At 37.2% G+C, this 26,125-nt stretch overlaps 4 protein-coding genes across 5 annotated transcripts in view; 3 read left to right on the forward strand and 1 right to left on the reverse strand.

Moving 5' to 3' along the window:
- Nucleotides 1-168: 168 nt before the first annotated feature.
- On the forward strand, nt 169-4,939 carry LOC108258404 (interferon-induced protein 44-like). Its single transcript, XM_053676183.1, has 8 exons — nt 169-368; nt 1,355-1,442; nt 1,974-2,007; nt 2,245-2,443; nt 2,801-2,950; nt 3,153-3,324; nt 3,923-4,023; nt 4,555-4,939. Exons 2-8 carry the CDS (start codon nt 1,388-1,390, stop codon nt 4,735-4,737), a joined length of 894 nt encoding a protein of 297 aa, XP_053532158.1. The 5' UTR covers nt 169-368; nt 1,355-1,387; the 3' UTR covers nt 4,738-4,939.
- Nucleotides 4,940-13,047: 8,108 nt separating this feature from the next.
- Nucleotides 13,048-26,125, forward strand: part of LOC108258363 (interferon-induced protein 44) — a 108,628-nt gene continuing 95,550 nt past the window's right edge. The window contains exon 1 of the mRNA XM_053676224.1: nt 13,048-13,560. Within this exon, the coding sequence (XP_053532199.1) occupies nt 13,550-13,560 (11 nt within the window). The 5' untranslated portion in view covers nt 13,048-13,549. The remainder of the gene's footprint in view (nt 13,561-26,125) is intronic.
- LOC108261920 (interferon-induced protein 44-like) lies at nt 13,932-16,451 on the forward strand. The gene is made up of 5 exons (XM_053676221.1): nt 13,932-13,998; nt 14,093-14,504; nt 14,706-14,877; nt 15,471-15,571; nt 16,122-16,451. Exons 2-5 carry the CDS (start codon nt 14,199-14,201, stop codon nt 16,302-16,304), a joined length of 762 nt encoding a protein of 253 aa, XP_053532196.1. The 5' UTR covers nt 13,932-13,998; nt 14,093-14,198; the 3' UTR covers nt 16,305-16,451.
- The window catches only part of LOC128629199 (interferon-induced protein 44-like), a 98,516-nt gene continuing 91,436 nt past the window's right edge, over nt 19,046-26,125 (reverse strand). For both annotated transcript variants that reach the window (XM_053676180.1, XM_053676181.1), the window contains 7 exons: nt 25,993-26,040; nt 25,724-25,757; nt 24,822-25,014; nt 22,970-23,113; nt 21,476-21,647; nt 20,824-20,924; nt 19,046-20,677 (listed from right to left, as the gene is read on the reverse strand). In XM_053676180.1, coding sequence (XP_053532155.1) covers nt 20,501-20,677; nt 20,824-20,924; nt 21,476-21,647; nt 22,970-23,113; nt 24,822-25,014; nt 25,724-25,757; nt 25,993-26,040 — 869 coding nt within the window. In that variant the 3' untranslated portion in view covers nt 19,046-20,500. The remainder of the gene's footprint in view (nt 20,678-20,823; nt 20,925-21,475; nt 21,648-22,969; nt 23,114-24,821; nt 25,015-25,723; nt 25,758-25,992; nt 26,041-26,125) is intronic.

Raw genomic sequence — 26,125 nt, forward strand, 5'->3', positions numbered from 1 at the left:
CACACATTTCTTATATCATTGACTCCCTTCCATACAGACAGCAATGCACAATGACTTTATATAATTCTAATTCTAAATCATTCACTCCCTTCCATAGAGAGCAATACACGATGACTTCATAAAATTCTAATTCTAATTCTAAATTCTTGAAGATTCCTACCGGTCAGTGGTAAGGCTTCATTGGTCTTTCACTCTGCACTAAAGGGCAAATTGCCTGTGTGTTAACACTTACTTCGGGGTGAAACTTTTCCACGAACGTCCTCCGGTTTGCTTGTTGTCCAGAAAAGCTTAAAGACTCACGCAGCCCAGCCAGGAGACGCCAAATTGTCGTGAACATTAGCTAACACTCGCAGACTCGTCCTCTGAAGGTAAAAAGGTTTATTACAGAAAGATGGTTAATACAGGATAGGATAAAGCAGGAGAGAATAATGAGAGCGCTCTGAAGCGCTTGTACTAAAGCACTACTATAGATATGAAACGCAGAGCATGACATAAATCTGTGTACCGATAAGAAGCAGTTTGAGGCAGCTCAAACAGGCTTTGTTTTAGGATCTTGGACAGACGATCCTTGAAAAGAAGAACACATATTAGGATTACAGTTCTTCCTAAATGGAGAAGGGTACCAAGTATGCATCGCTAAAATAAGAGTAATGTAATATTCTGTCTTTATGGAATATATTCGATTATGTTATGTTACTTTAGTTACAGTTAGAATAAGACAAAGATTTCACTCCCTTTCAGAGTTAATACACTGTAAATGTAAGAGTCTGACCAGGATGTCTCACATGTCAGCCTCAGTCCTTCAGTCCAGCAGATCAGCTGTTGGGAAATCAGATTTGAAAATCAGCAGAATTATCATGTTAGCCAAGTTCTTTGGTCTGTGGTTTGAAATGGTGCCTTGCTTTTCGTACTGTCGCCATTAATTACAGATTTAAGTGCATTTTAATAACCTTTTGCAGCACAAAACATAACATCTACAAATATGTAATATTGTATTAGAGATGTCTGAATGAAACAACAGATTGTTTACTTTTGAGGCCGTTGTCATTATTTGCATGATTATTAATTTCTGAATTATATAAATAAACTGTACCTGAGGTGTTAAAACTCTACATTAATATAAGACATTAATATAAGACCACTACTACAAAACTGCACAACAGCAGCTGATGTAAACTCACAGGGCGTGCACCCGGAAATCACCTGACTTCCTGTAAAGAGTAAGATCATGTTTAAGGGTGTAAAGAAAACATTGATAACTTTTTAAATCATTTATTTATTTATTTATTCATGAATTTTTCGCTGGAACATTAAAAACCTTTTCTTACATGACAAAATGTACTTTTCTCATCAGCATTGTTCATCTGGATTCAGTGAACTGAATAAAATGGGAGGGTCTGCATCTACACCTCAACGACCTCAAACACCTCCACCGGCTCCAGGTGAGTCTTAGTCTTATAATATTTATCGGATGATGATCAATATGTCAACCTTAATATTACATACTGATACTGTTTTTTATTTACTCCTGATTAGGCCTAGTTATTAATGAATTTATTTTCCCAGTTATGGGAGTTAATCTAGGAGTGAGAATGTGTAACGCACGAGTACGTGATGTGACTGGACTAAAATCATGGAGCACAGCATAAAATGAACATTATTTGGAACAGGTTTAACACTGATTATTTTTAATTTCTGGGATTAAAAACTATCCATTTATAACAACAACAACAACAACAACAACAACAAATGTAAAAACAGGAGTAAACTTGTTGCAGTGTCTCTGTTGTAAAAATCCTTCTATAAAGACAAAAGTGTATGTGTCTAGCAATCAGGTCCATTTTTTTTAAAACATGGAAATATATTGAACACTCTGCATGTCCATTGACTTAGAAACTTACATGTTAACTGTATTTCACATATAAATGCAAAACTGTAACCAGGGTATCACTATTTTTTTGTTTGTTTTTAAGAATTTGATAAGACATGGAGGATAATGCCTTGGGGGTGAGTTGTATTAACTTCCATAAAGAAATGTTCGTATTTCAGCCTCAAAACCTGTTAGATTTTGACAAAACTGTCCATTTCTGCTCACTTACTGTATCAGTGTGACATATTCTGATTTTCTTTTATTATTGACGATTATTGACTTCTAATTAATTAAAGTTCTTCTTCAGTCACTAACTGCCAGGAAGTTAAGTGGCAGGATGGTACGATCCTTCTGTGAGGTTTTGTTTTTGATAGGTGCAAATGCTTATTGGAGGAAAAACTGAGGAACTTTGAGCTCTGCAGTTCTGATGTTAAGTTTGTCAGGATTCTGGTTGTTGGTGAAGTTGGAGCAGGAAAGTCCAGCTTCATTAATGCAGTAAATAACGCTTTCCAAGAGCAGATCACCTGTGGAGCTCTTGTTGATGGAAGATCTGGAACCAGTTTCACAAAAATTGTAAGTATAACTTCAACATATTCACTGGTCTGATTTCTTAATGCAGACAAATAAACCAGTTTGATTTAAACTAATGTCATTTTCACACTTCCAGACAAAAGTTTTCAAGCTCAGGACTGGTTCAGAGATACAATCCCTGGTCCTCTTGAAAAAGTCGGTCTATGGCTCGCTTCAGCCGAATATTGGAGTGGTCCAATGACATGCCTTTAAAATGTTTATTTTTTAAACACCCTGAAAGCCTTAGTGTGTGGATCTCAGCTCTTAACGAGGCACAGCACTGTACAGTTCAATATTGTGTTTAATATGGAATTTGATCCTGAGTCAGAATCATATACAATCTGTGTCTTTTTCTTACAGTACAAAACCCATCATATCAAGGGGAAGGACGGCTCCTGTTTACCTTTTGTGTTCAATGACGTCATGGGACTTGAATCTGCCGATGGACAAGGCGTACATGTACAGGACATCATCACAGCCTTAAAGGGGTTTCTTGAGGAAGGATATAAAGTGAGGGGAACATTTTACTCTCACAATATGACACAAAACAGTTATTTTCTAGCATTGTTACAGTATATAATGTTAATATATATGACGTTAGAATACTGTTCATGTAGTCAGTCTTTATAGTACAGCTGGAGTTCTGTAGTAACCTACACTGATTTTTGCACAGTAAAACATCTGTAATATTTATTCTTTCACCAATTTGCAGTTTAATCCTGTTACTCCCGCGTCTGAGAATGACTACAACTACAACAAAAACCCCAAAACTTCTGATAAACCCTTCTGCCTGGTCAACATTATACCTGCAAACAGAGTGTCACTCATGTACCAAAAGCTTATTAAAAAGATGAAAGAGATCCGTGAGGTGGCTTCAGAGTATAGTAAGTCCTGTTATTTTAGTTTAGAATCATCTTGAAATGTTTTTTTTTTTTATATTGGCACAATTATTCCCCAAAAACATACCACTGTGTCTGATTTGGTCTGAAGGTGTTGATTGTTTTTCTATAACAGCAGCCCTGACTGTAGTTCTGACTGCAAAACAAATCACAAGTTTAGATTAATCCGTTCATTCTAATAGTTTTTATAGTAACAACTCGCACAGGGACTTTTATTTGTTGTATGGAAGGAGTCTCCAGTTTCAACACTTTGTAACAGTCAGAGGTAAAGCTGCAACAGAGTTTTCTGATCTTCAGGACAGAGGAGATTATGATTAGTGGTTTCTCAGGAACACGACAAGCTGTGATTTTTATCTTATTAACATCAGGGGAGAAAATAAAGAGAGAGGCTCGTAAGAGAAACTGTTAATTAATTAATTAAAGTTAAAACTTTAATTAATAAAAATTGTAATTAGTGATAAATGACTGTGATAAGAATTAAACACTGCAGGACGTGCTGTTATAGGAAAATCATCTTCATATCATATTAGAATTCCTGTTTTAGTCTTATTGTAGATAATAAACTGTTCATCCTATTGTACAGATTTGCCTCAAGTTATCATCATGACAAAAGTGGATGAAGTCTGCCCTCTGGTTAAAGATGACCTAAGAAAGGTCTACACCAGCAAGAAGATCAAAGAAAAGGTAATTGTGTAATAAAATGGTGTATATTAGGATTGTAACTGATGACAATATTGGGATTGAACAGATATGTTCTCAATGAATGTAAATACTGATATGAATAGAAGGCAGTTCTATTTATTGGGCTCTTTTTATAATCAAATAGAGCTCAATATCATCATATTAGAATATTTACTTTCACACAGCACAAAGTAAAAGTAAATCTTCCTGGAAGTCATAAAGACATTAAAATGAAATGGATCCCAGATTGATCTCACAGCAGCACTGTTTCTCCGCTTCGCAGTAGGTTCTGATAACGAGTCTAGTGAACTTCTGGAAAGTAACAAACCCCAAAAACTGAAGTAAATCTAATTATGAAATATTATTAGATGTTGTTGTCAACTATAAACAGCAAAAAGCTTGTGAGTGCATCTGTTTAAGGAGTTAAATAAAGTTCCGTTCTGCAACTTGTGATTTGTTATAATTGTGGTAGATTTTTACAATTTATTGGTTAAATAAATTGTTTGATTCATTGTTTTTTCTATATACTTTCAGATGCAGGAGTGTAGTAATCTGCTGGGTATTCCACTGAGCCACATCTTCCCTGTGAAGAACTACCACGAGGAGGTGGATACGAACGATGACATGGATGTTCTGATCCTCAAGGCGCTCGATCAGATCGTGAATCTCGCCAACGATGCTCTGGAAGACCAAAACCCTAGTGAGAAATCTGAGTGAAGGCTTTTTTTTTGTTCTTTTCCACCCCTACACCAGTGCAGAGTATTTAGGACAGTGAAAAAGCATGAAATTGTGTCTAAAGTACATTATTAAAGTAAAGCTAATTTCTTCTACTGTAATCATAACTGGTTTGTGTTTCTGTCGCTGTCACGTTCCTACTGCACTCTGGACTTTTTATATTCCATTAAATTAATAAATATAATGTTTGGTCCTACTTATTTTTTAAGATTTATACCATTACACTAAACATGTTTTGACAAATACAAATAACACAAACACGAGTAATGTACAATACTGTTTCATAGTTCATACATAAATATGCAGGACTAAAACATCCAAAGAACGAATCCTCTTTCATTAACTACCAAGGAACACTGACTAACTACTCTCTCAGTAATTAGGGCTAGGCCTTGGGAAATAAACTTAAGGCAGAACACCTCTAAAAAGGCGGAAACAAAGGGTTACGCCACACTGGGCTTGAACCTGAGGCTGGAGGATCAAGAGACCAACGTGCAGCACAGTGAACTACCAACCCTGCACAAACAGACCATGGAGTGGGCCTAGCCAAACGCTCAAGAGGACTAAACTGAAAATAAAAGGTCAGAGAGGACCGACTTACAAAGGAAATAAGTGAACAAGTTTTTTTTTAAAGCAAGGAACTGGAGAAAGCCAGAGAAACCCCAAGAGACAAGGTACAACAAGTTTGGTCTGATACAGAGAGAACGTTTGAGAGAAATTGGGGAAACTCGAGCGTGTCTACAAAAATTACCGGCTTATCCTGACTACAGCACTCAACAAGAACTCAAGACTAAGTGCTCAAGCAACCTATAAGAAGCCCTTAAATAGGGGAGTCACAGGTGGCGCTGGTTTTCACTAATCACTGAGGAGCAGCTCTCTGTTTCCCTCTAGTGGTGGGCTGGGGCCATGGTGAACTATCCCTTCTGTTATTGGAGTAGTTTACAATTAGCCAAGTATTAATTATTGATTTATTTCACATTTCTCTTGCAGAAATACAGCGAATAAGCTTTTATAAAAAAAAAAAAATTTTAAGTATTTGCAATTTTTAAAAAAAATGCTACGAGATGTACCATGATCAACAATTCAGTTTGTAGAATTTAATGTTAATAGTATTTACACCACAGTGGTACTGAATGCTTGTTTCTGATTGGTCAGAAGGTATTAGTTCATTTTCTATACTAGGAGCTCTTACAGTAGCATTAGTAGATAAATCACAGCTTTATATTAATATGCTCATTCTAATATGTCACCTTTTCTATAGTAACAAAAAGTAGGAAAGAAATACCCGGATGGCGTACTGCTTCCGGTGAAAACACCCCTCAGGCAAGGTGCAAAGATATCCTACCAGAGGTAAGTTACCTGACTCTGGTCTTGTATAGAGTTTTGGTATTTTACACCTCAGTTGTTAAAAATGTTAAAATGTTCACATGACAAAGTTTTCTTTAAGCAAGGAATCTCCAGGGTCAGCACTTTTTAACCGTCAGTGTGATTTTGACTGAAGACTGATATGAAGACAGTGACATGGGTTACATGACAATGTGCTTTATTTTTGTCTTACTAACATAAAAAAAAGGTATTGACTGTTAATAGCTGCTAAGTGATACCAAGGAACTTATCATGTTCACCGACCTTGATTACCTGCTGCAGCAAAACATGTAAAAATGTTTTATATTGGTTGTGTTTATGTGAATCAAAATCATAAGTGTTGCTAGCGTGTTTTACCACGTTTCATGCATATTGATGGCATGTTTAGAATTTGATGCCATATTTTTTATATGTTGTTAGGAATACATCAGTGTAAAACATGCCACTCCCTGTTGCCAGCAGGTGGCGCTATGACTATAACTGAACATTTGCATGTAGATGTCTTCAGGCTGGGACGTTTATCAAAAGTTTGTAGTTTGGAGCAGATTGGACATTGTATGTTTGAGTTATAAAAACTTTATAACAAAATATCAAACCATGTCCACGCCATGCAGCAAAAACAAACAAAAAACAGCTTTGCAATTTAGCATTGTCAAGGCCTTTAGATTAGACAGACCGAATACGATGTTGATCCGATAAAATCTCTAGGAGGAGTTTATTAAAGTACGAGGCCTGGAAAAGGCAAAATCTACCCTAAAATAGTTAAGAGAAACATCAAAAAGTTTTTTTTTAGTATTATTATTTTTTTTATGTAATGGCACATTACTCATGTTTACTGAATTTTGTAAATGTTGGTAAAACATAGTCTGAGGTGCACATTGTTGAAATTTTGTAGGTGGTGCTTTTGAGCTATTTTGCCACACTCGATTCTGGAACCCCTATGAGATGTAAATTTTCACTGGTTCTGAAGCGTCTGCAAAGTTTAGGGAGTTTTTGGTTATATGTAGGCCTTCTAAAATGCGATTCATTTGAGAAAAGAAGAGACGGAGCAGTTCCAGTAGGGCCTCACACCATTGGCACAGGTATAACAACAGCAGTCTTTAGTACTGCTGGAACGACCCCAGTCTCCAGTGATTCATTTATAATGCTGAGGATGGCAGGGCACCAAACATCGACGCACGATTTAAATAGGTTTGTGGGAATTGGATCCATCAAGCAAGTGGTAGATTTCATGCTGGATACCTTCCTTGTGAGAGCCTCGGAATCAAGCAGTGAGAAATGAGTGAAAGAAGCACCCGTGAACCCAGAGTCAGGTGTGACAGGAATTTCTTTGCAAACATTATCAATCTTAGAATTAAAAAACATAAGAAAAGAATCACAGAGCTGCTGAGAAACAGGCAAGGTGGTAACAGCATTAACTTGAAGCAATCTGTTTATGGTTTGGAACAAGTGTCCGGGATTATTTTGATTATTTACAATAGCCTGAGAGAAGTAAGATGATCTTTCCGTCTCGATTAATGCTCGGTAATCACCAAGAAGATCCGTCCACGCTTGATAGTAGACATTCAGTCCAGTAAGGCGCCATTTACGCTCCATTTTCCGACAAGCAGCCTTTCTAGAGTGCAGGCTGTAATCATACCAGGGAGCAGAGCGGGAGAATGTGACCTTAGGCTCTGAAGTGAAGAAGACAGTGGTTTAATCTCCACACGGGGAACCGATATTATATTACTGTGATCAACACCAGTATGAAACAGTTTGTTGGTCTTACGTCGACAGGTAGGGACAAAGATGTTAGGAGAGGACGAGACAGTAAAACCGTGCCTCAAACAACGAGGGATATATGGTTTAGGATGTTGCAATCCAGAGTCTCGAAAGATTCTGTAGGAGTCTTTGGCTAGGCAATAAAAGCTCTGTTTTAACTTCAGAATCTGGAGTGTAGTGTACCTTAAGGCCATGGTCATTGAGTGCACACTCACAAGGCCAAGGCGTTGAAACTCTGAAGTGCACTGTGAGCACAAAGTCGTATAATACATACACGCAGCCAAACCGAGGCGATGATTCCCCATTGCACGCTGCAGGTTATTCCAGGTGGAACACAGAAATAAAAACAATAGTCCAGAGTATATAAAAAGGCACCACCACATCACAATCATAATGGCACTAAAAACAATGTAACTTAAAAAACTTGCAGTTATTTAAAACACTATGACTTCAAATAACAAACAAACAAACAAAAAAAAACAGTAATAGAAGCGGCAGCAACATGCGCCAGCATACCCTGTCACCAGAACCGGAAGTGATCAAGTTGTGGTCTGATCTGCCCAGAGGGGGAAGGGCGGTGGAGCTGTATGTTCCCTTCACATTGGCATACAGCTGGTCCAAGATTATATTTTCCCTTGTTTTGCATTTTACATACTGTGTGAAGTTTGTAAGGGTTTTAGAGAGGGCGACATGGTTGAAGCACATTTGCATTTATTAATTTAGCAGACACTTTTATCCAAGCAATTTACAAATGAGAAAATACAAGCAAATTAAGGCCTCGTTAATTATCAGTGAGCTTGGGTGTGTCTGACGTTTTGCAGTGGTGGAGTGGATGATGTCACAGGTGCGTGCTGCTACTGCCAATGGTGGAATGTACACAGTCACAATAATGGCATGAAAGAACTCCCTGGGCAAGTTCTATGGTCTCAGTCCTACAGCCAGTAGCTTTAGATCTGGAGTACACATGCTCTCATTCACTGTTATGTGCCCAGCATTGCACCATTTTGAGGTGACAAAGATGGATATACCTCCTCCCTTCTTTTTACCGCTATGTTTTCCTCTGTCTGCTCACACCAGTGTGAAGCCAGCTAGCTCGACCAAACAATCAGGAATGTTCCCTGTTAGCCACGTCTCCGTGAAGCACAACAAACTGGCCTCCTTGTACTCGTGCTGGCTACTTGTCAGTGCTTCAATCTCATCTGACTTGTTGGCCAGTGATCTTACATTCCCCATAACAAATGATGGAAAACAAGGTTCGAGTCTCCTTTTTCCTGGTGCAAAGTGCTATGTTTGGTAGAAATCCAACTCTGCTCATCACCCATGACCCTGTCACCGGTTCACCGGTTGTTCTTCCTTGGACCACTTTTGGTAGGTACTAACCACTGCATAGCCATCACAATTTGGCCCATGTAAAACTCACTCAGATCCTTACGCTTGCCCATTTATCCTGCTTCCAACATATCAACTTCAACAAGTGACTGCTCACTCACGGCCTAATATATCCCGCCCCTCAACAGGTGCCATACAAGATAATCAATGTTATTCACTTCACCTGCCCATGGATTAAACATTATGTCTGATCTGTGTATAAAATAGCTCCGATTAGTTCATAGTGTTGATGTCTTCATTAATAATTAAAAGGAAATGGTAGAAAATCTAAAAAATAATTAGCATGATGGTCTACAAACATTTCACTGGTTGTTGATGTCATTTCGTCTTTTAATTAACCCAAATATGCTGAAACAATTCAATGTGGCCCTCAGAAAGTTGGGTTTTTGCCTGTGTTTCAGTTTAAACTGTCAACTTATTTGTCCCAAACAATGCAAAGGAACTCTTGAAATCTGAGTTAAGTGGATTTCAGCTTAACCATCCAGGAATCAGCCATTTCAGAAAACTGCTTCATGGACCCGTTGGGGCTGGGAGATCCTGCTTTATAAACTCCACGAAGAGCGTATTCAAAGGAAGAATTGTAGTCAAACAGAGGAAGTGACATCTGCAGGAGAGAGCTGTACAAAAACAGTAAGAGCTGCTACAGTGGTGTGCACATGATATTATTCTCATTACATTTCTGTAATAATGAGAATACGACAACAAATAAATCAACCATTGAACCAAAAATATGACACTCATTATATATATATATATAAGGCTGATGAAAAATTAGCAAATGATTAACCCACTAACCCCGTAAGGCCGAAAACCCGACTTGCCAGTCTTTGACCTATTCCGGTAAGGACGATATAGCGGCTTGGTCATCTATGCCAAATACCCGTAAGTCCGATATAGCGGCTTTACAGTGTAAACGTTATCCCCGTAAGGCCAGTATACCGGCATTACTCTGCCTTGATTACTTACTTATTTAATTATTATTTGTGGACCCGGAAGGTTGATGACGTCATTATGCTGAAGATTACGCTGAATAAGCGTGAATGTTGTTGATAAACTTATGGTGTAATAGTAGAAGTTAACTAAAAATACTCGTATGGTACTTCTAAATGAGTATAAGTGTTTTAGCGAGCATTTTTGTAATTTCTCTAGTTAAGAATTGTGCTCCAAGTGGAGTAAAAACACTGAACTGCTTCAATTTCAATGTAATATAATAATAAATAAAATAAAAAATAAAAATAAAAACATTATTATAAGTTGTTTCAAGGCCTAAAAATGTTAAAATTAAAATGTTGATTTTGGGGCCAATTTTGGCCTGGGAGCTCAGGGTTGGCATGCTGTTTCTATGGGGAATATAGGGTTGTGGGACATAATACTGTGGGAACTAAGAGGGTTAATAATGAATTTCTGTACACATCCAACCAAAAATATGACATTTTTCCACATTATTTAACAGGATTTTAAGCGTTGTGTACTTAATTACCATAATTCTGAACACAAGTTTTTAAGTTGACAGTAATTTTAAAATGACGTTGCTCCAGTTAGATTTTCTGCAGTAGAATACAGCCTTTTAAACCAGGAGAAATGACTAACTTGAAGTATAACAATAGTAACTAAAATCCGGTGTAGTTTACAATACAAATCTCATACCTAACATCTTTGCAGGTTTTATAGACATTAAAGCACTGAACGAAATGAGCAATGTAGACAAAAAAGAAACACTCTGCGTCTACTACTTTTATCTCTCTCATAGAACTATCCACAGTCCAAAGGCTGCTAACTCTGCTCAAAGAGCAAACTGACTACAATGGAGCTAGAAGGCTATATGCACAGCAAAATCACCAATGTTGATTAAACACCCACATTGTTTAATTCACACCCTACAGTGTTTATATGAGTCCATTGGACTCAAACACTCTGGGTGTCAATTCAACACAAGGGATTTTATTAAGTTTGCCAAATGTATCATGTACCGCTGATATGATGGAATGAGTCAATGGGGCATGCCACTTGATGATAATCCAGTGACCAGTATGAGGGAGTGTGAGAGCGATGACAAAATTTAACACACCTGCTCCCCATTCACACCTGAGACCTTGTAACACTAACAAGTCACATGACACCGGGGATGTCAAGATGGCTAACTGGGCCCAAATTGGACATTTTTACTTAGGGGTGTATTCACTTTTGGCGCCAGCGGTTTAGACATTAATGTCTGTGAGTTGAGTTATTTTGAGGGGACGGCAAATTTACACTGTTACACAAGCTGTACACTCACTACTTTACATTGTAGCAACGTGTCATTTCTTCAGTGTCGTCACATGAAAAGATATCATCAAATATTTACACAAATGTGAGGGGTGTACTCACTTTTGTGAGATCTCTGTTGTTATATATCTTAGTTTTGAAGCTGTGATCTAAGAAACATCAATATCGCTGCCGTCGCAGAGGCGAAGTTCCTGGAACTTCTTATAAGAAATTGCTCCATGTAATACTTCTCTCAATGTAATACACACATTTCTTATATCATTGACTCCCTTCCATACAGACAGCAATGTACAATGACTTTATATAATTCTAATTCTAAATCATTCACTCCCTTCCATAGAGAGCAATACACGATGACTTCATAAAATTCTAATTCTAATTCTAAATTCTTGAAGATTCCTACCGGTCAGTGGTAAGGCTTCATTGGTCTTTCACTCTGCACTAAAGGGCAAATTGCCTGTGTGTTAACACTTACTTCAGGGTGAAACTTTTCCACGAACGTCCTCCGGTTTGCTTGTTGTCCAGAAAAGCTTAAAGACTCACGCAGCCCAGCCAGGAGACGCCAAATTGTCGTGAACATTAGACAACACTCGCAGACTCGTCCTCTGAAGGTAAAAAGGTTTATTACAGAAAGATGGTTAATACAGGATAGAATAAAGCAGGAGAGAATAATGAGAGCGCTCTGAAGCGCTTGTACTAAAGCGCTACTATAGATATGAAAGAGCATGGCATAAATCTGTGTACCGATAAGAAGCAGTTTGAGGCAGCTCAAAACAGGCTTTGTTTTAGGATCTTGGACAGACGAACCTTGAACAGAAGAACACATATTAGGATTACAGTTCTTCCTAAATGGAGAAGGGTACCAAGTATGCATCGCTAAAATAAGAGTAATGTAATATTCTGTCTTTATGGAATATATTCGATTATGTTATGTTACTTTAGTTACAGTTAGAATAAGACAAAGATTTCACTCCCTTTCAGAGTTAATACACCGTAAATGTAAGACTCTGACCAGGATGTGTCACATGTCAGCCTCAGTCCTTCAGTCCAGCGGATCAGCTGTTGGGAAATCAGATTTGAAAATCAGCAGAATTAGCATGTTAGCCAAGTTCTTTGGTCTGTTTTTTGAAATCGTGCCTTGCTTTTCGTGCTGTCGCCATTAATTACAGATTTAAGTGCATTTTAATAACCTTTTGCAGCACAAAACATAACATCTACAAATATGTAATATTGTATTAGAGCTGTCTGAATGAAACAACAGATTGTTTACTTTTGAGGCCGTTGTCATTATTTGCATGATTATTAATTTCTGTATTATATATTATTTATTAATTTTTTTATTAACCTTTTTTTACATTGCAAAAACTTTTCTCATCAGCATTGTTCATCTGAATTCAGTAAACTGAATAAAATGGGAGGGTCTGCATCTACACCTCAGCGATCTCAAACACCTCCACCGGCTCCAGGTGAGTCTTAGTCTTTTAATATTTATCGGATGATGATCAATATGTTAACCTTAATATTACATACTGATACGGTTTATTATTTACTCCCGATTTAGCCTAGTTATTAATTAATTTATTTTCCCAGTTATGGGAGTTAATCTAGGAGTGAGAATGTGTAATGCTTGAGTACGTGATGTGACTCGACTAAAATCATGGAGCACAGCATAAAATGAACATTATTTGGAACAGGTTTAACACTGATTATTTTTAATTTCTGGGATGAAAAACTATCCATTTATAACAACAACAACAACAACAACAAATGTAAAAACAGGAGTAAACTTCTTGCAGTGTCTCTGTTGTAAAAATCCTTGTATAAAGACAAAAGTGTATGTGTCTAGCAATCAGGTCCATTTTTTTTAAAACATGGAAATATATTGAACACTCTGCATGTCCATTGACTTATAAACTTACATGTTAACTGTATTTCACATATAAATGCAAAACTGTAACCAGGGTAACACTATGTTTTTGTTTGTTTTTAAGAATTTGGTGAGCCATGGAGGATAATGCGTTGGGGGTGAGTTGTATTAACTTCCATAAAGAAATGTTCATATTTCAGCCTCAAATCCTGTTAGATTTTGACAAAACTGTCCATTTCTGCTCACTTACCGTATCAGTGTGACATATTCTGATTTTCTTTTATTATTGACGATTATTGACTTCTAATTAATTAAAGTTCTTCTTCAGTCACTAACTGCCAGGAAGTTAAGTGGCAGGATGGTACGATCCTTCTGTGACGTTTTGTGTTTTTGATAGGAACAAAGACAGTTTACGAGAGAAACTGAGGAACTTTAAGCTCTGCAGTTCTGACGTAAAGTTTGTCAGGATTCTGGTTGTTGGTGAAGTTGGAGCAGGAAAGTCCAGCTTCATTAATGCAGTAAATAACGCTTTCCAAGAGCGAATCACCAGTGGGGCTCTTGTTGATGGAAGATCTGTAACCAGTTGCACAACAATTGTAAGTAAAACTTCAACATATTCACTGGTTTGATGTCTTAATGCAGACAAATAAACCAGTTTGATTTAAACTAAGGTCATTTTCACACTTCCAGACAAAAGTTTTGAAGCTCAGGACTGGTTCAGAGATACAATCCCTGGTCCTCTTGAAAAAGTCGGTCTATGGCTCGCTTCAGCTGAACATTGGAGTGGTCCAATGACATGCCTTTAAAATGTTTTTTTTTAAACACCCTAAAAGCCTTAGTGTGTGGACCTCAGCTCTTACCGAGGCACAGCACTGTACAGTTCAATATTGTGTTTAATATGGAATTTGATCCTGAGTCAGAATCATATACAATCTGTGTCTTTTTCTTACAGTACAAAACCCATCATATCAAGGGGAAGGACGGCTCCCGTTTACCTTTTGTGTTCAATGACGTCATGGGACTTGAATCTGCCAATGGACAAGGCGCACATGTACAGGACATCATCACAGCCTTAAAGGGGTTTCTTGAGGAAGGATATAAAGTGAGAGGAACATTTTACTCTCACAATATGAGACAAAACAGTTATTTTTAGCATTGTTACGGTATATAATGTTAATATATATGACGTTAGAATACTGTTCATGTAGTCAGTCTTTATAGTACAGCTGTAGCTCTGTAGTAACCTACACTGATTTTTGCACAGTAAAACATCTGTAATATTTATTCTTTCACCAATTTGCAGTTTAATCCTGTTACTCCCGCGTCTGAGAATGACTCCAACTACAACAAAAACCCCAAAACTTCTGATAAACCCTTCTGCCTGGTCAACATTATACCTGCAAACAGAGTGTCACTCATGTACCAAAAGCTTATTAAAAAGATGAAAGAGATCCGTGAGGTGGCTTCAGAGTATAGTAAGTCCTGTTATTATAGTTTAGAATCATCTCGAAATGTTTTTTTATATTGTCACAGTTATTCCCCAAAAACATACCACTGTGTGTGATTTGGTCCGAAGGTGTTGATTGTTTTTCTATAACAGCAGCCCTGACTGTAGTTCTGACTGCAAAACAAATCACAATTTAGATTAATCCGTTCATTCTAATAGTTTCTATAGTAACAACTCACACAGGGACTTTTATTTGTTCTATGGAAGGAGTCTCCAGTTTCAACACTTTGTAACAGTCAGATGTAAAGCTGCAAGAGAGTTTTCTGATCTTCAGAGGATCTACAGAGGAGATTATGATTAGTGGTTTCTCAGTAACACGACAAGCTGTGATTTTTATCTTAACATCAGGGGAGAAAATAAAGAGAGAGGCTCTTAAGAGAAACTTAATTAATTAATTAAAGTTAAAACTTTAATTAATAAAAATTGTAATCAGTGATAAATGACTGTGATAAGAATTAAACACTGCAGGACGTGCTGTTATAGGAAAATCATCTTCATATCATATTAGAATTCCAGTTTTAGTCTTATTGTAGATAATAAACTGTTCATCCTATTGTACAGATTTGCCTCAAGTTATCATCTTGACAAAAGTGGATGAAGTCTGCCCTCTGGTTAAAGATGACCTAAGAAAGGTCTACACCAGCAAGAAGATCAAAGAAAAGGTAATTGTGTAATTAAATGGTGTATATTAGGATTGTAACTGATTACAATATTGGGATTGAACAGATATGTTCTCAATGAATATAAATACTGATATGAATAGAAGGCACATCTATTTATTTGGCTCTTTTTTTAATCAAATAGAGCTCAATATCACCATATTAGAATATTTACTTTCACACAGCACAAAGTAAAAGTAAATCTTCCTGGAAGTCATAAAGGCATTAAAATGAAATGGATCCCAGATTGATCTCACAGCAGCACTGTTTCTCCGCTTCGCAGTAGGTTCTGATAACGAGTCTAGTGAACTTCTGGAAAGTAACAAACCCCCAAAACTGAAGTAAATCTAATTATTAAATATTATTAGATGTTGTTGTCAACTATAAACAGCAAAAAGTTTGTCAGTGCATCTGTTTAAGGAGTTAAATAAAGTTCCGTTCTGCAACTTGTGATTTGTTATAATTGTGGTAGATTTGATCATTTATCAGTTAAATAAATTGTTAGATTCATTGTTGTTATTGTTTTTTTTTTTTTTTAAATAAATATTTTCAGATGCAGGAGTGTAGTAATCTGCTGGGTATTCCACTGAGCAACATCTTCCCTGTGAAGAACTACCACGAGGAGGTGGATACGAACGATGACGTGGATGTTCTGATCCTCAAGGCGCTCGATCAGATCGTGAATCTCGCCAACGATGCTCTGGAAGACCAAAACCCTAGTGAGAAATCTGAGTGAAGGCTTTGATGTTGTTCTTGTTGTTCTTTTCCACCCCTACACCAGTGCAGAGTATTTAGGACAGTGAAAAAGCATGAAATTGTGTCTAAAGTACATTATTAAAGTAAAGCTAATTTCTTCTACTGTAATCATAACTGGTTTGTGTTTCTGTCGTCATGTTCCTACTGCACTCTGGACTATTTATATTCCATTAAATTAATAAATATAATGATGTTTGGTCCTACTTATTTTTTAAGATTTATACCATTACACTAAACATGTTTTGACAAATACAAATAACACAAACACGAGTAATGTACAATACTGTTTCATAGTTCATACATAAATATGCAGGACTAAAACATCCAAAGAATAAAACCTCTTTCATTAACTACCAAGGAACACTGACTAAGTACTCTCTCAGTAATTAGGGCTAGGCCTCGGGAAATAAACTTAAGGCAGAACACCTCTAAAGAGGGGGAAACAAAGGGTTACGCCACACTGGACTTGAACCTGAGGCTGGAGGATGGAGAGACCAACGTGCAGCGCAGTGAACTACCAACCCTGCACAAACAGACCATGGAGTGGGCCTAGCCAAACGCTCACGAGGAGTAAACTGAAAAAAATAAGGTCAGAGAGGACCGACTTACAAAGGAAATAAGTAAACAAGTTTTTTTTTTAAAGCAAGGAACTGGAGAAAACCAGAGGAACCCCAAGAGACAAGGTCCAAGAGGTTTGGTATGACACAGCGAGAAAGCTTCAGAGAGACAGGAAACCTGAGAGATAAACTCGAGAGTGTTTACTAAATTACCGGCTTATCCTCAATACAGCACTCAACAAGGAGAACTCAAGACTAAACATTTGATTAACATGTAAGAAGCCCTTCAAGCCCTTCAGGTGGAGCTGGTTGCTGGTCAGAAGGTATTAATGAATCTTTTATAACAGGAACTCTGACAGTAGTTACAGACACAAGATAAACCACAGGTTTATATTAAAGAGACTCATTCTAATTCTTCACTATTTCTAGAGTAACAACTTACCGAGTAACAAAAATACAGAGACTTTTGTGGTGGACTCTTCACATTCAGTAATGTCAGGGATTTCCCCCGAGCTGGAGAGCTCAGCGCACATAAGTGACTCGTTTCATGTAAGTCATCAAGCGTGTTTACATTGCCAGACATCGAGTTGAAGAAAGAAGCCTCCTGAAAGAAGCTCTTGGTCTGTGAGACAAAAATTCCTTTCAAGAGGAAGTGGATAATAATAATACATGCACTCCCAGTGATAACTCACGTTGTCAAGCATCCCTGATATACAGCCAGGATTGAGGTTCTAGATCCTGTAGCAAATTCTCCTGTGTTATTTGACCCAATGTGTGGAGTTTAGCTGTCAGATAAGGAGTGTCTTGAATGTCATTTTTACTCTGTGAAGGTCGTGTCTGAATGACGTATGACATTATGAGGCTTGCGGATATATAGTCTTTCAAATGGGAAGTACCCCATTGAGGCTTGTGGGACCTCTCTGAATGCAAACCACTTATCCCAAATCCGAGCATCTCTAATAATTCATACAAAGTGTAGGTGACACAGTTTGCTTAACTCGCTGGAAGTAACAGAAAGCGATGCCCTCCTGCATTATTATGGCCTGATAAGGTCGATGTCAATTCTTTTGAGGAAGACCTTGATCAATGGAAGGGGTGGACACACGATTCATTAAATTGCTGCGACTGCCCGGCCAATAGCAACGCGTTGGCCAGTGTGTGTCCATATAAAAAACATGAAACCAACACTGGTATCAGGAAGCACCTCTAAGAGCTCCAGGTGCACTTCTGTTAATGAAGATGATCCTAGTTTACATTCTTCAGGACTGTAAAAGTGTATTTTTAATGAAGTATACTATGCTTTTTACATTTCTACGGGAAATAAATCGGCTTCACGCTGGCTCTCTTTGCCGATGGGTGCATTTTATAAAAACAACAAAGCTCTATAATATTTTAATAAAATATCATATGGACGAGTGTGGAAACATATAGGGTAGATGTGAAATTATTACGTTACATAATAACCATCAATAACTATAATTACTAATCATCTTCTTCCAGACATCATTTGAACTCTAGTCCATTTTCATTTCCATTTCCATGAAATGTTAAATATTCAATAGAAAGTTGCCAGTAGGCAGTACAGCAGTGCTATGCTGTGTGGAGGATGAGAGAGTGGTGCAGGAGGAGGAGACTGAAACCTGAAAGATGTGCTATCAGAGGAGCTGTGCAACCATTAAGTTTAAGTACATGTTATTTACAGATTTATTAAATATGAACATTTTTTACATCCATGCTTCTTAAGTGCTGTGGTATTTGATTGTATTTCCTTATAATATTTATATTTCCAAAGCCTCTTACGTCTTAGCAGTTTGATTGCATTCTTCAAAAAAATAAAGCTCATTTATCTAAATATATACATCTACATCTGACATCCTCATGCCAAAGACATGCATTCTAGATTGATTGGCAGCTCTAAATAGTGTGTGAGTATGCGATTGTGCCCTTGTGATTTGATGGCACCCCATCCAGGGGGTCCCCCGGCTTGTTCCCCAAGTTCCCTGGGATAGGCTCCAGACTCCCCGTGACCCTGTGTAGGATAAGCAGTACAGAAAATGGATGGATGGATAGATGATGTACACAAGAGTGCCCCGGAATGCTCGATTCTGATTGGTTAGAAGACGTTGAATCGTTTTCAATAAAAGAAGCTCTAACATTAGTGTAGTTGTGAGGAAAATCAGAAGTTTATATGAACATTTATGGAAGAAGTCTCACACACACCAAACCTTGAGGCAAATGAGCTACAATAGCACAAGGTTCCCCTCTTTGTCGGAACATAAAATAGACAGTTGAAGATTGGGTAAATGTTGCTTTTCGGTGGAATTATTTGGTTGTCAGTGGACTCTGTTCACAATATGTCGTGGCTAACATTATGCTATGTGAAAATGGGATTTTAAAGAGGTGTAACAAAATATAGCACACCTCTATCCACATTGTGTTGCTCATACTGTGTACTGATAATGCTGGGAAAGACCTGATTGAAGTGAAAATAGCTCTCTTATAGGTACATTATTAAACTTTCTCACAGTCAACAGTATGTAAAAGCAAATTTGTGGAATTAATCAGTGTTACATAAACACACAATGTCATTCAGGCTCTCATGTGGACTCTGGCATTATCAAACCATCAAAACGTCTCTGGTAACTACAATGTTCTGGAACTTGAAGAAAGAAGTCACTGGACAAATGTTTTCTTTAAAACCCAACATAACTGTGGATGTTGAGGGTGTAATACATTTTAGTAACAGTCAAGAAGAAGAAGTAGTTTATTCAAAAGTTTTGATGCTGGTTTGCTACAAAGCAAAATGATGAAGTGAAAGAGTGGTGTCTGCTTTGTTTTCTTGCTCTTGTAAAAAAATCTCTTTCCTCTTCTTCTTCTGAAAGATGAAGTGAAAGAGTCAACTGTTCGATTTGATTTTTGTTTTCAGACAGTTGTCCCACCTGCCCACAGTTCAGCACAAATTGCACAACTAAGACAGAATACTAAGAATTACTTAACCATATGCTGCAGTTAGACACAAAAGTTAATCACTTAATGGAAGTTCATTATAAGAGAAAACTGTGGACGTTGGTGGCATTTTTTTTTTCCTCTAAAGGAAACTTCAGTTTGATGACGTATCATAAGAAAAATTTACAAAGCTACTTGTTCAGTTGCACGGATGTCTCTTGAGTCTGACCTTCTACTTAATATTCTTGAACCATGGCAGGTCGAGTCCATGGAAGCCATTATGTTAAATGAAACCAAATTTGCAGTGATTAATGTGATTATTAATTCAGCAATATATTACCAATATACTATTCAATGTTTGTCCTCTTCTCATTCATATATCATATTATTCTTTTTAAACTGTCATGTACTGAGTTTCTTCAGTCCACATATTCTATCCCTGATTTAGGTGTTTTAGGTCTCATTCTATCGAAAAACCCTGTCTCAGGCGCTTCTTTAAAAAAATATCTGGCAACCTGAACTTTTTCTTCATATATGGAAACTTTGTGTAATACACTGAGCTTCTAATACATCTGCTACACCAAGACTATGACTCTTAAGAATAAAACATGGCACACAACTAATCTAAGGTTGACCTCAAACCTCATTTCACTTTATACTTGGGGATTCATCACTAGGCTTCTTCTTCCAACTCACGTTCCACATAGTCATTGGCAAAATTTAGAATATCTCTCAATGCTGTGAGGATGAGCGTTTCAATGCCGTCATCTTTGGTGATCTCTTCAGCATAGTTCTTCACAGGGTAGATGGCGTTTTTTGAGATGCCCGAGTTAATGCTGCACAGGTCCATCTGAGGAAATAAATCAGATCTGACCTTTGGACTGCTTGAAAAACAGGACATTCTAAAGTTTGAAGATTTGCGCGCACACACACACACACACACACACACACACACACACACACACACACACACACACACACACACACACACACTACCTTCTCTTTGATCTTCTTGCTGGTGTAGACTTTCTTTAAATCCTGGTTAACCTGCTCACAGGCTTTATCTACCTTGGTCATAACAATGACTTGAGGAATTCCTGAGAAATTAAACTTAAACTCTTTAGTAATCAAAGATGTTTCATTGCTTTTCTTTTTTTTCCTGTTATAGCTCCATATTATATAAAATATCTGTACATCACTAGAGATAAAAAAAGAGAACTAGAGAAAGAAAAAAACTTGAGAGAAAAAAGAGAGGTTGGTGAAAGAACAGCCATTTATAGCTGCTATATCATTAATGAAAATAGACAATTTTGCAGTTGCAGTCGTTGAATAATTAAAAAAAGTAATTATTGGCAAATTGCTGTGGTATAAGAGCAATAAAACACTTTGGGGTGGTAACAGTACCTCTGCTTTGTGTTTTGATTATTTTCCTATAACATCATACCCCATAGTGTTTTATTCTTTACTTAACATATGCAGTACAGTACATTGTGAATAAGAAACCTTTGTTTCCCACTTTTGCTGACTCTGCAATGGTTCTAAGTTAGCGTTACTGGTACAGTATGTCTCATTTGAATAATAATAAATAATAAGTTCAATGGAAAACTCTAGCAGGAAAAACCCAAACGTAATAAATAATTTTGCTTACCCTGCTCGCTAGCAGCCGCTCCAACCTCGGCCATTTTTACAAAGACGCCATCTTCCATTCTTGAGACAGAGTCTGCAGACAGAATGCTGACCAGACAGTGGACCTTATCATACAAAGTTGGGTTCTTTTTGTATTCTGGTTTCTCAGCAGTTATGGATGACACAGGATTAAACTACAACAGAACAAATAGATAATGTTATCAGCGACAATCAATATTTGGCATTTGGCATTTGATAAACCATATTACGCATACTTTTTTCTACTTTAATCTAAGGCTTACTTATTTATAAAATCTTTCTCTTCTGTGAAATGTTTGTTAACAACTCTATTAGTTATGATTTAGCACTAGCATTTTTTATTATTATTATTTCTATTGAACAATTATTTAACCAGGGTAGTCACACTGAAACAAAATTCTGTTTACATTCTGCCATAATAATAGTTTAATCAGCATTTATTATAAAAGCATAAGAAAATGCACACTGTATTCATTATTAAAGGAGGTTACAACCATTGTAGTTTATAGACGACGCTATTCGAACATTTGGGAATTTTCCTACAAGAGAGAAAAACACTCTAGATTACACGTACATTCTGGGTACCTACAAAGCTGTGCTCGAATCCCATTTTGGACAGTGAGACAAATCTCTCAGTTTCTCTACCACCATATACAGTATACACTTTATACAGGCAACTCTTAAAACAAGCTCAACGAGTAAGTAAAACTATTAAAACATGGACTGAGGTTATGGACCCGCACAACTGCCTTTGTCTTAATAATAATGACTACAAAAACGCCAAGTATAGTTTAGGTAGAATTATCAGAGAGGCCAGTGAGCCCATGGAAAGTGTCACGTCCAGATATCATGCCTGGATGTGTTGCCTCCCATAATACCACTATCATCAAATTTATTGAAGAGTCAGCAATCATTGCTGAGCGTGAGAAGTCAGCCCACAGGAGAGAAGTGGAAGCTCTGGTGGCATGGTGCCAGGTCAAAAAAACATTTCAGAACCTGACAATTAAATATCCAATCAAATCAGTGGACCTGAACTAGTTATTATATGAATATCAGAATCAGGGGACAGGATGCAGCTGCGCAATAATATTAATGCAGGAATGATTGCCATGTTAGGTTAGTCCATGCAATTATATATCACATTGTGTTATTTTCACACATAGATTGTAAAACATCAATGCAGTGGAAAGTGTAAAGTAATTTTAGTCATCACAGAGAGATTTCAATAAAAACATGTACATAATAGACAAACATCCACAGCTTTGGTCTTTGGGGGCCCAAAAGAGTCGGCTCTAATTCTGAACTAAGCAAAATGATCTAACTCTCTGAAAAAAGCAGAACTTCCCATCACTACCATGCAAAACTGGTTAGAAAGCCGTGATTCACTTGAATTGCAGGCGTATTAGTTACTAGACTGGCCCGAAATGAAAAGAATGCAGATTACATTAAAAGATGACCAGAACGTGTAAGTGCTTACCGTGTACTTATCTGGAACGTGTCCCTTGAGTACACTGATGATGTCATCAGCTGTTATCCCTCCTGAATGCTGAAGCCCCATGATGTCAACAATTTCCAAAGGATAATGCTCACCTCTGCCTTTCTTCAGCTTGTGTATTTTCATCTAAATTCAATTTAAACATAGTTCGACGAATATTGAAGATGACTGTGTTCTAATAATAAAAAAGGCAACCCATCAGGTCAGCTTGGCATAAAGAAATGAATATTATCTGGTTGTTGTAGGAGTGAGGAGAACGTTGCAAGTTTGTGCTATCAGGATGTTTAATGGGGCTACTCAAAAACATATCAGTGTTATACCAGGCTGAATGCGTGCTCAATAGTAAGAAAGACGGAATGCTCAGACAACATAATGAAATACTGCAGCTGCTAAAAAAGAAAAGAAAAGAACACCAAAACAAAAACATTAAAAACCACATTGTGAATGAAACTGCAACCTAGAATTGCTCATCTCTTCACTCAACTGATCTCAGTTCGAGCCAACATCGCTGATTTATTCAGTCACTTCTACTCTGTTGAGTAAATTTCTTTAGACATTTAGACTGTCTTTATCTAGTTGCAAACTGAACTGAATATAACACATAGCAATCCAAAAAGCTGATTAAATCCTGTCATTTGCCCTGAGAGAAAAGCACACTTGGGCAGAGAGTTTTTAGAAATCTTCAAGCGTGGCGGTTTTTACAGCTAAAAAACAGTCTAAATATAATATTTCCATGACATTAGTAATATATAGTCATGTAGTGATGTCAACATTTATTAACGGTGTAAAAAACTCAGATCTTTTCTAACATCTTCAGCTATTCCATCGGTATTGTTGATGTCAGGATGACAGGGCATTAAAGAATGTTTCTTGTCTGCTTGATTCCCCCAAAAGTGTTTGAAAGATCATGGGACTCTTTACCCAGGTGGACTCTTTGTCACAGATGTGTGGAAAGACATGGCAGTAATGATCACTTTGCACACTATAGCACTTTTCTGAAAGGAGTAGATGCCCTCCTTCCATCACGCTGCCCAGGGATAAGATATGGGATCTCATGTGTTATAATCTTTAATACTGCTCCATATGGACCTAGGCAGAATGCTGGGAGACAGTTTTTTTGACTGGTGATCACATTAACAAATGGAACGAGAAAGCATGCAGTAATGCCAGGATAGTTGCAGGGTGACCAGATGACAGAACTTCAAAGATCCTACTTAAAGTTAGATGTCTCAAAACTAAGAACCTGGTGGTTGACTTCAATGTGCTCCAAGGATCAACCTGTAGAACATTCCCTATCATGTCCAGTACACACTTTACGAGCCGCACTGCAGCACAGAGCTAATTATTCATTAGGCACAATATCTGTCTAATCTGAGTGTAGCATGGCAGGTCATCACTATGCTGTAGAAGACAATAACTCTGATCATGACGGCCCATTCCACATGAAATATTACATTCTCATAAACTAGACGTTCTTGGAGGTCTGTACTGCTGCTACCTGAGAACTCCCATTGGAGTGAGTGCTGAGTATATCTGAACAACCTTCTGTCATTCTGAGGGTGAGTCGGCATTTCATGACCCACTGGTACAATGTTATCCACGGGGTGAAACAGGATAAGAAGGGATGAAATACAATATAAGTTTACAACCCTATCTTATGAATACCAAGGTTCCTCTTCAATTGAAAACGAAGCCAGACTCAAAGAGAAAACCATTTCCTTGCATTAAACTATACTGTAGTGGAATCGTAGAGTTACTGTATTTGCATTTGTGTTTTTCAGTGTCCATGGTATCTTGTGTACATCTCTGTACCTCGCAATTGATTGTTCCTTACTTTTTTTGTGAAGCTTGCTCCTGTAAACGTGGAGTTTTCCAGAGCACTCATGGCATTACGGCCTAAGAGAATTCTCTGGACTGAGTTGATGAAGGATGATTTCCCAGCGCCAGTCGGTCCATACAACACAATTCTGAGGACCTCCGAGCTGGGTTTGAATTCTTTCACATCGTGTAGTATTTCATCGTTTTCACTGTGAATATACAGTCATACTTTTTTTTAAAATAATAAAATAGCATTAAACAATATAACACTATGCAGTTGTAATAACTTGACAAGCATTTCATTAATATGTATGTAAGGAATAACCCTTGAGGCTGTGCTGCAATTTGTTCAATACAGCCAATGGGCTGGTTTCATGCAGACTGACACAAAGTCGAGTTACTCTTACCAGCCAGAGTTAATTATTTTCCTCTGACAGAATGTCCTGAAGTGTTTAATTCCTCTTAAACCACAGAAATTTGACAACAGTTCATTTTCAGTTATTACAGAACAACACGGCATATTTTTTTTTTTTTAGCAGTTTATATTTCGATCTAATGTCGTAAAACATCAGTGAGACAAGTTAGTTCCACTTGTTTTATATCAGCCATAAAAAGCTGTTCCCTCAGTGGCCCCTCTTCTTTTTTTTCTTGAATTTAAAAAGACAAATAATGAGTTATATTAACCCAAGCATTGCACTTTTTTTAATTAAGAGCAACAAAGAATAGTAGTATTTTCATACACCTGACTTGAAGTGAGCTAGTGACAATTATACTGAAAGTAAACGCAACAATGCAATATATTTTACATGATAGTGGACCAAGTAATCAAGTGCATTGAATCAAATGAATTTGTCAAATGGGGTGTTCAAGTTGTGATAAATTTATATTTAAAGAATGCACAGAAAGATAGATTCTTACCTCCATGCTACTGGTCTCCAAGGCCTCTTGAGTTCTTAAATGCATGCATAAATAAATATCTATTAATTTGCTGATAACAGCATGATAAAATTGATCTCTATCCTTACAACTGTGTTGTTGTTGTTGAGGTTTTGGATATTATTTGTTGCTGTTGTTGACTCTAAGGTAAATTGTCCGCTTTGTTTAACCGTATTGTATCAGTGATAGAAAAGTGATAATATCTATAATATAAATATAGTATGCAGAATAAAATTAAAGATAAAACTCACCCGGTGAGAACCGACGCGGAGGATGAGCAGGTTGATTATTTCCCATTTCTGTGGAATTTATATGGTACATATTGTGAGATATACAAAACGCAATCAATAAATCCATTTATAGCATATATTTATTATATTTGTA

Source organism: Ictalurus punctatus, chromosome 26, assembly GCF_001660625.3.
Source record: "Ictalurus punctatus breed USDA103 chromosome 26, Coco_2.0, whole genome shotgun sequence".
NCBI lineage: Eukaryota > Metazoa > Chordata > Actinopteri > Siluriformes > Ictaluridae > Ictalurus > Ictalurus punctatus.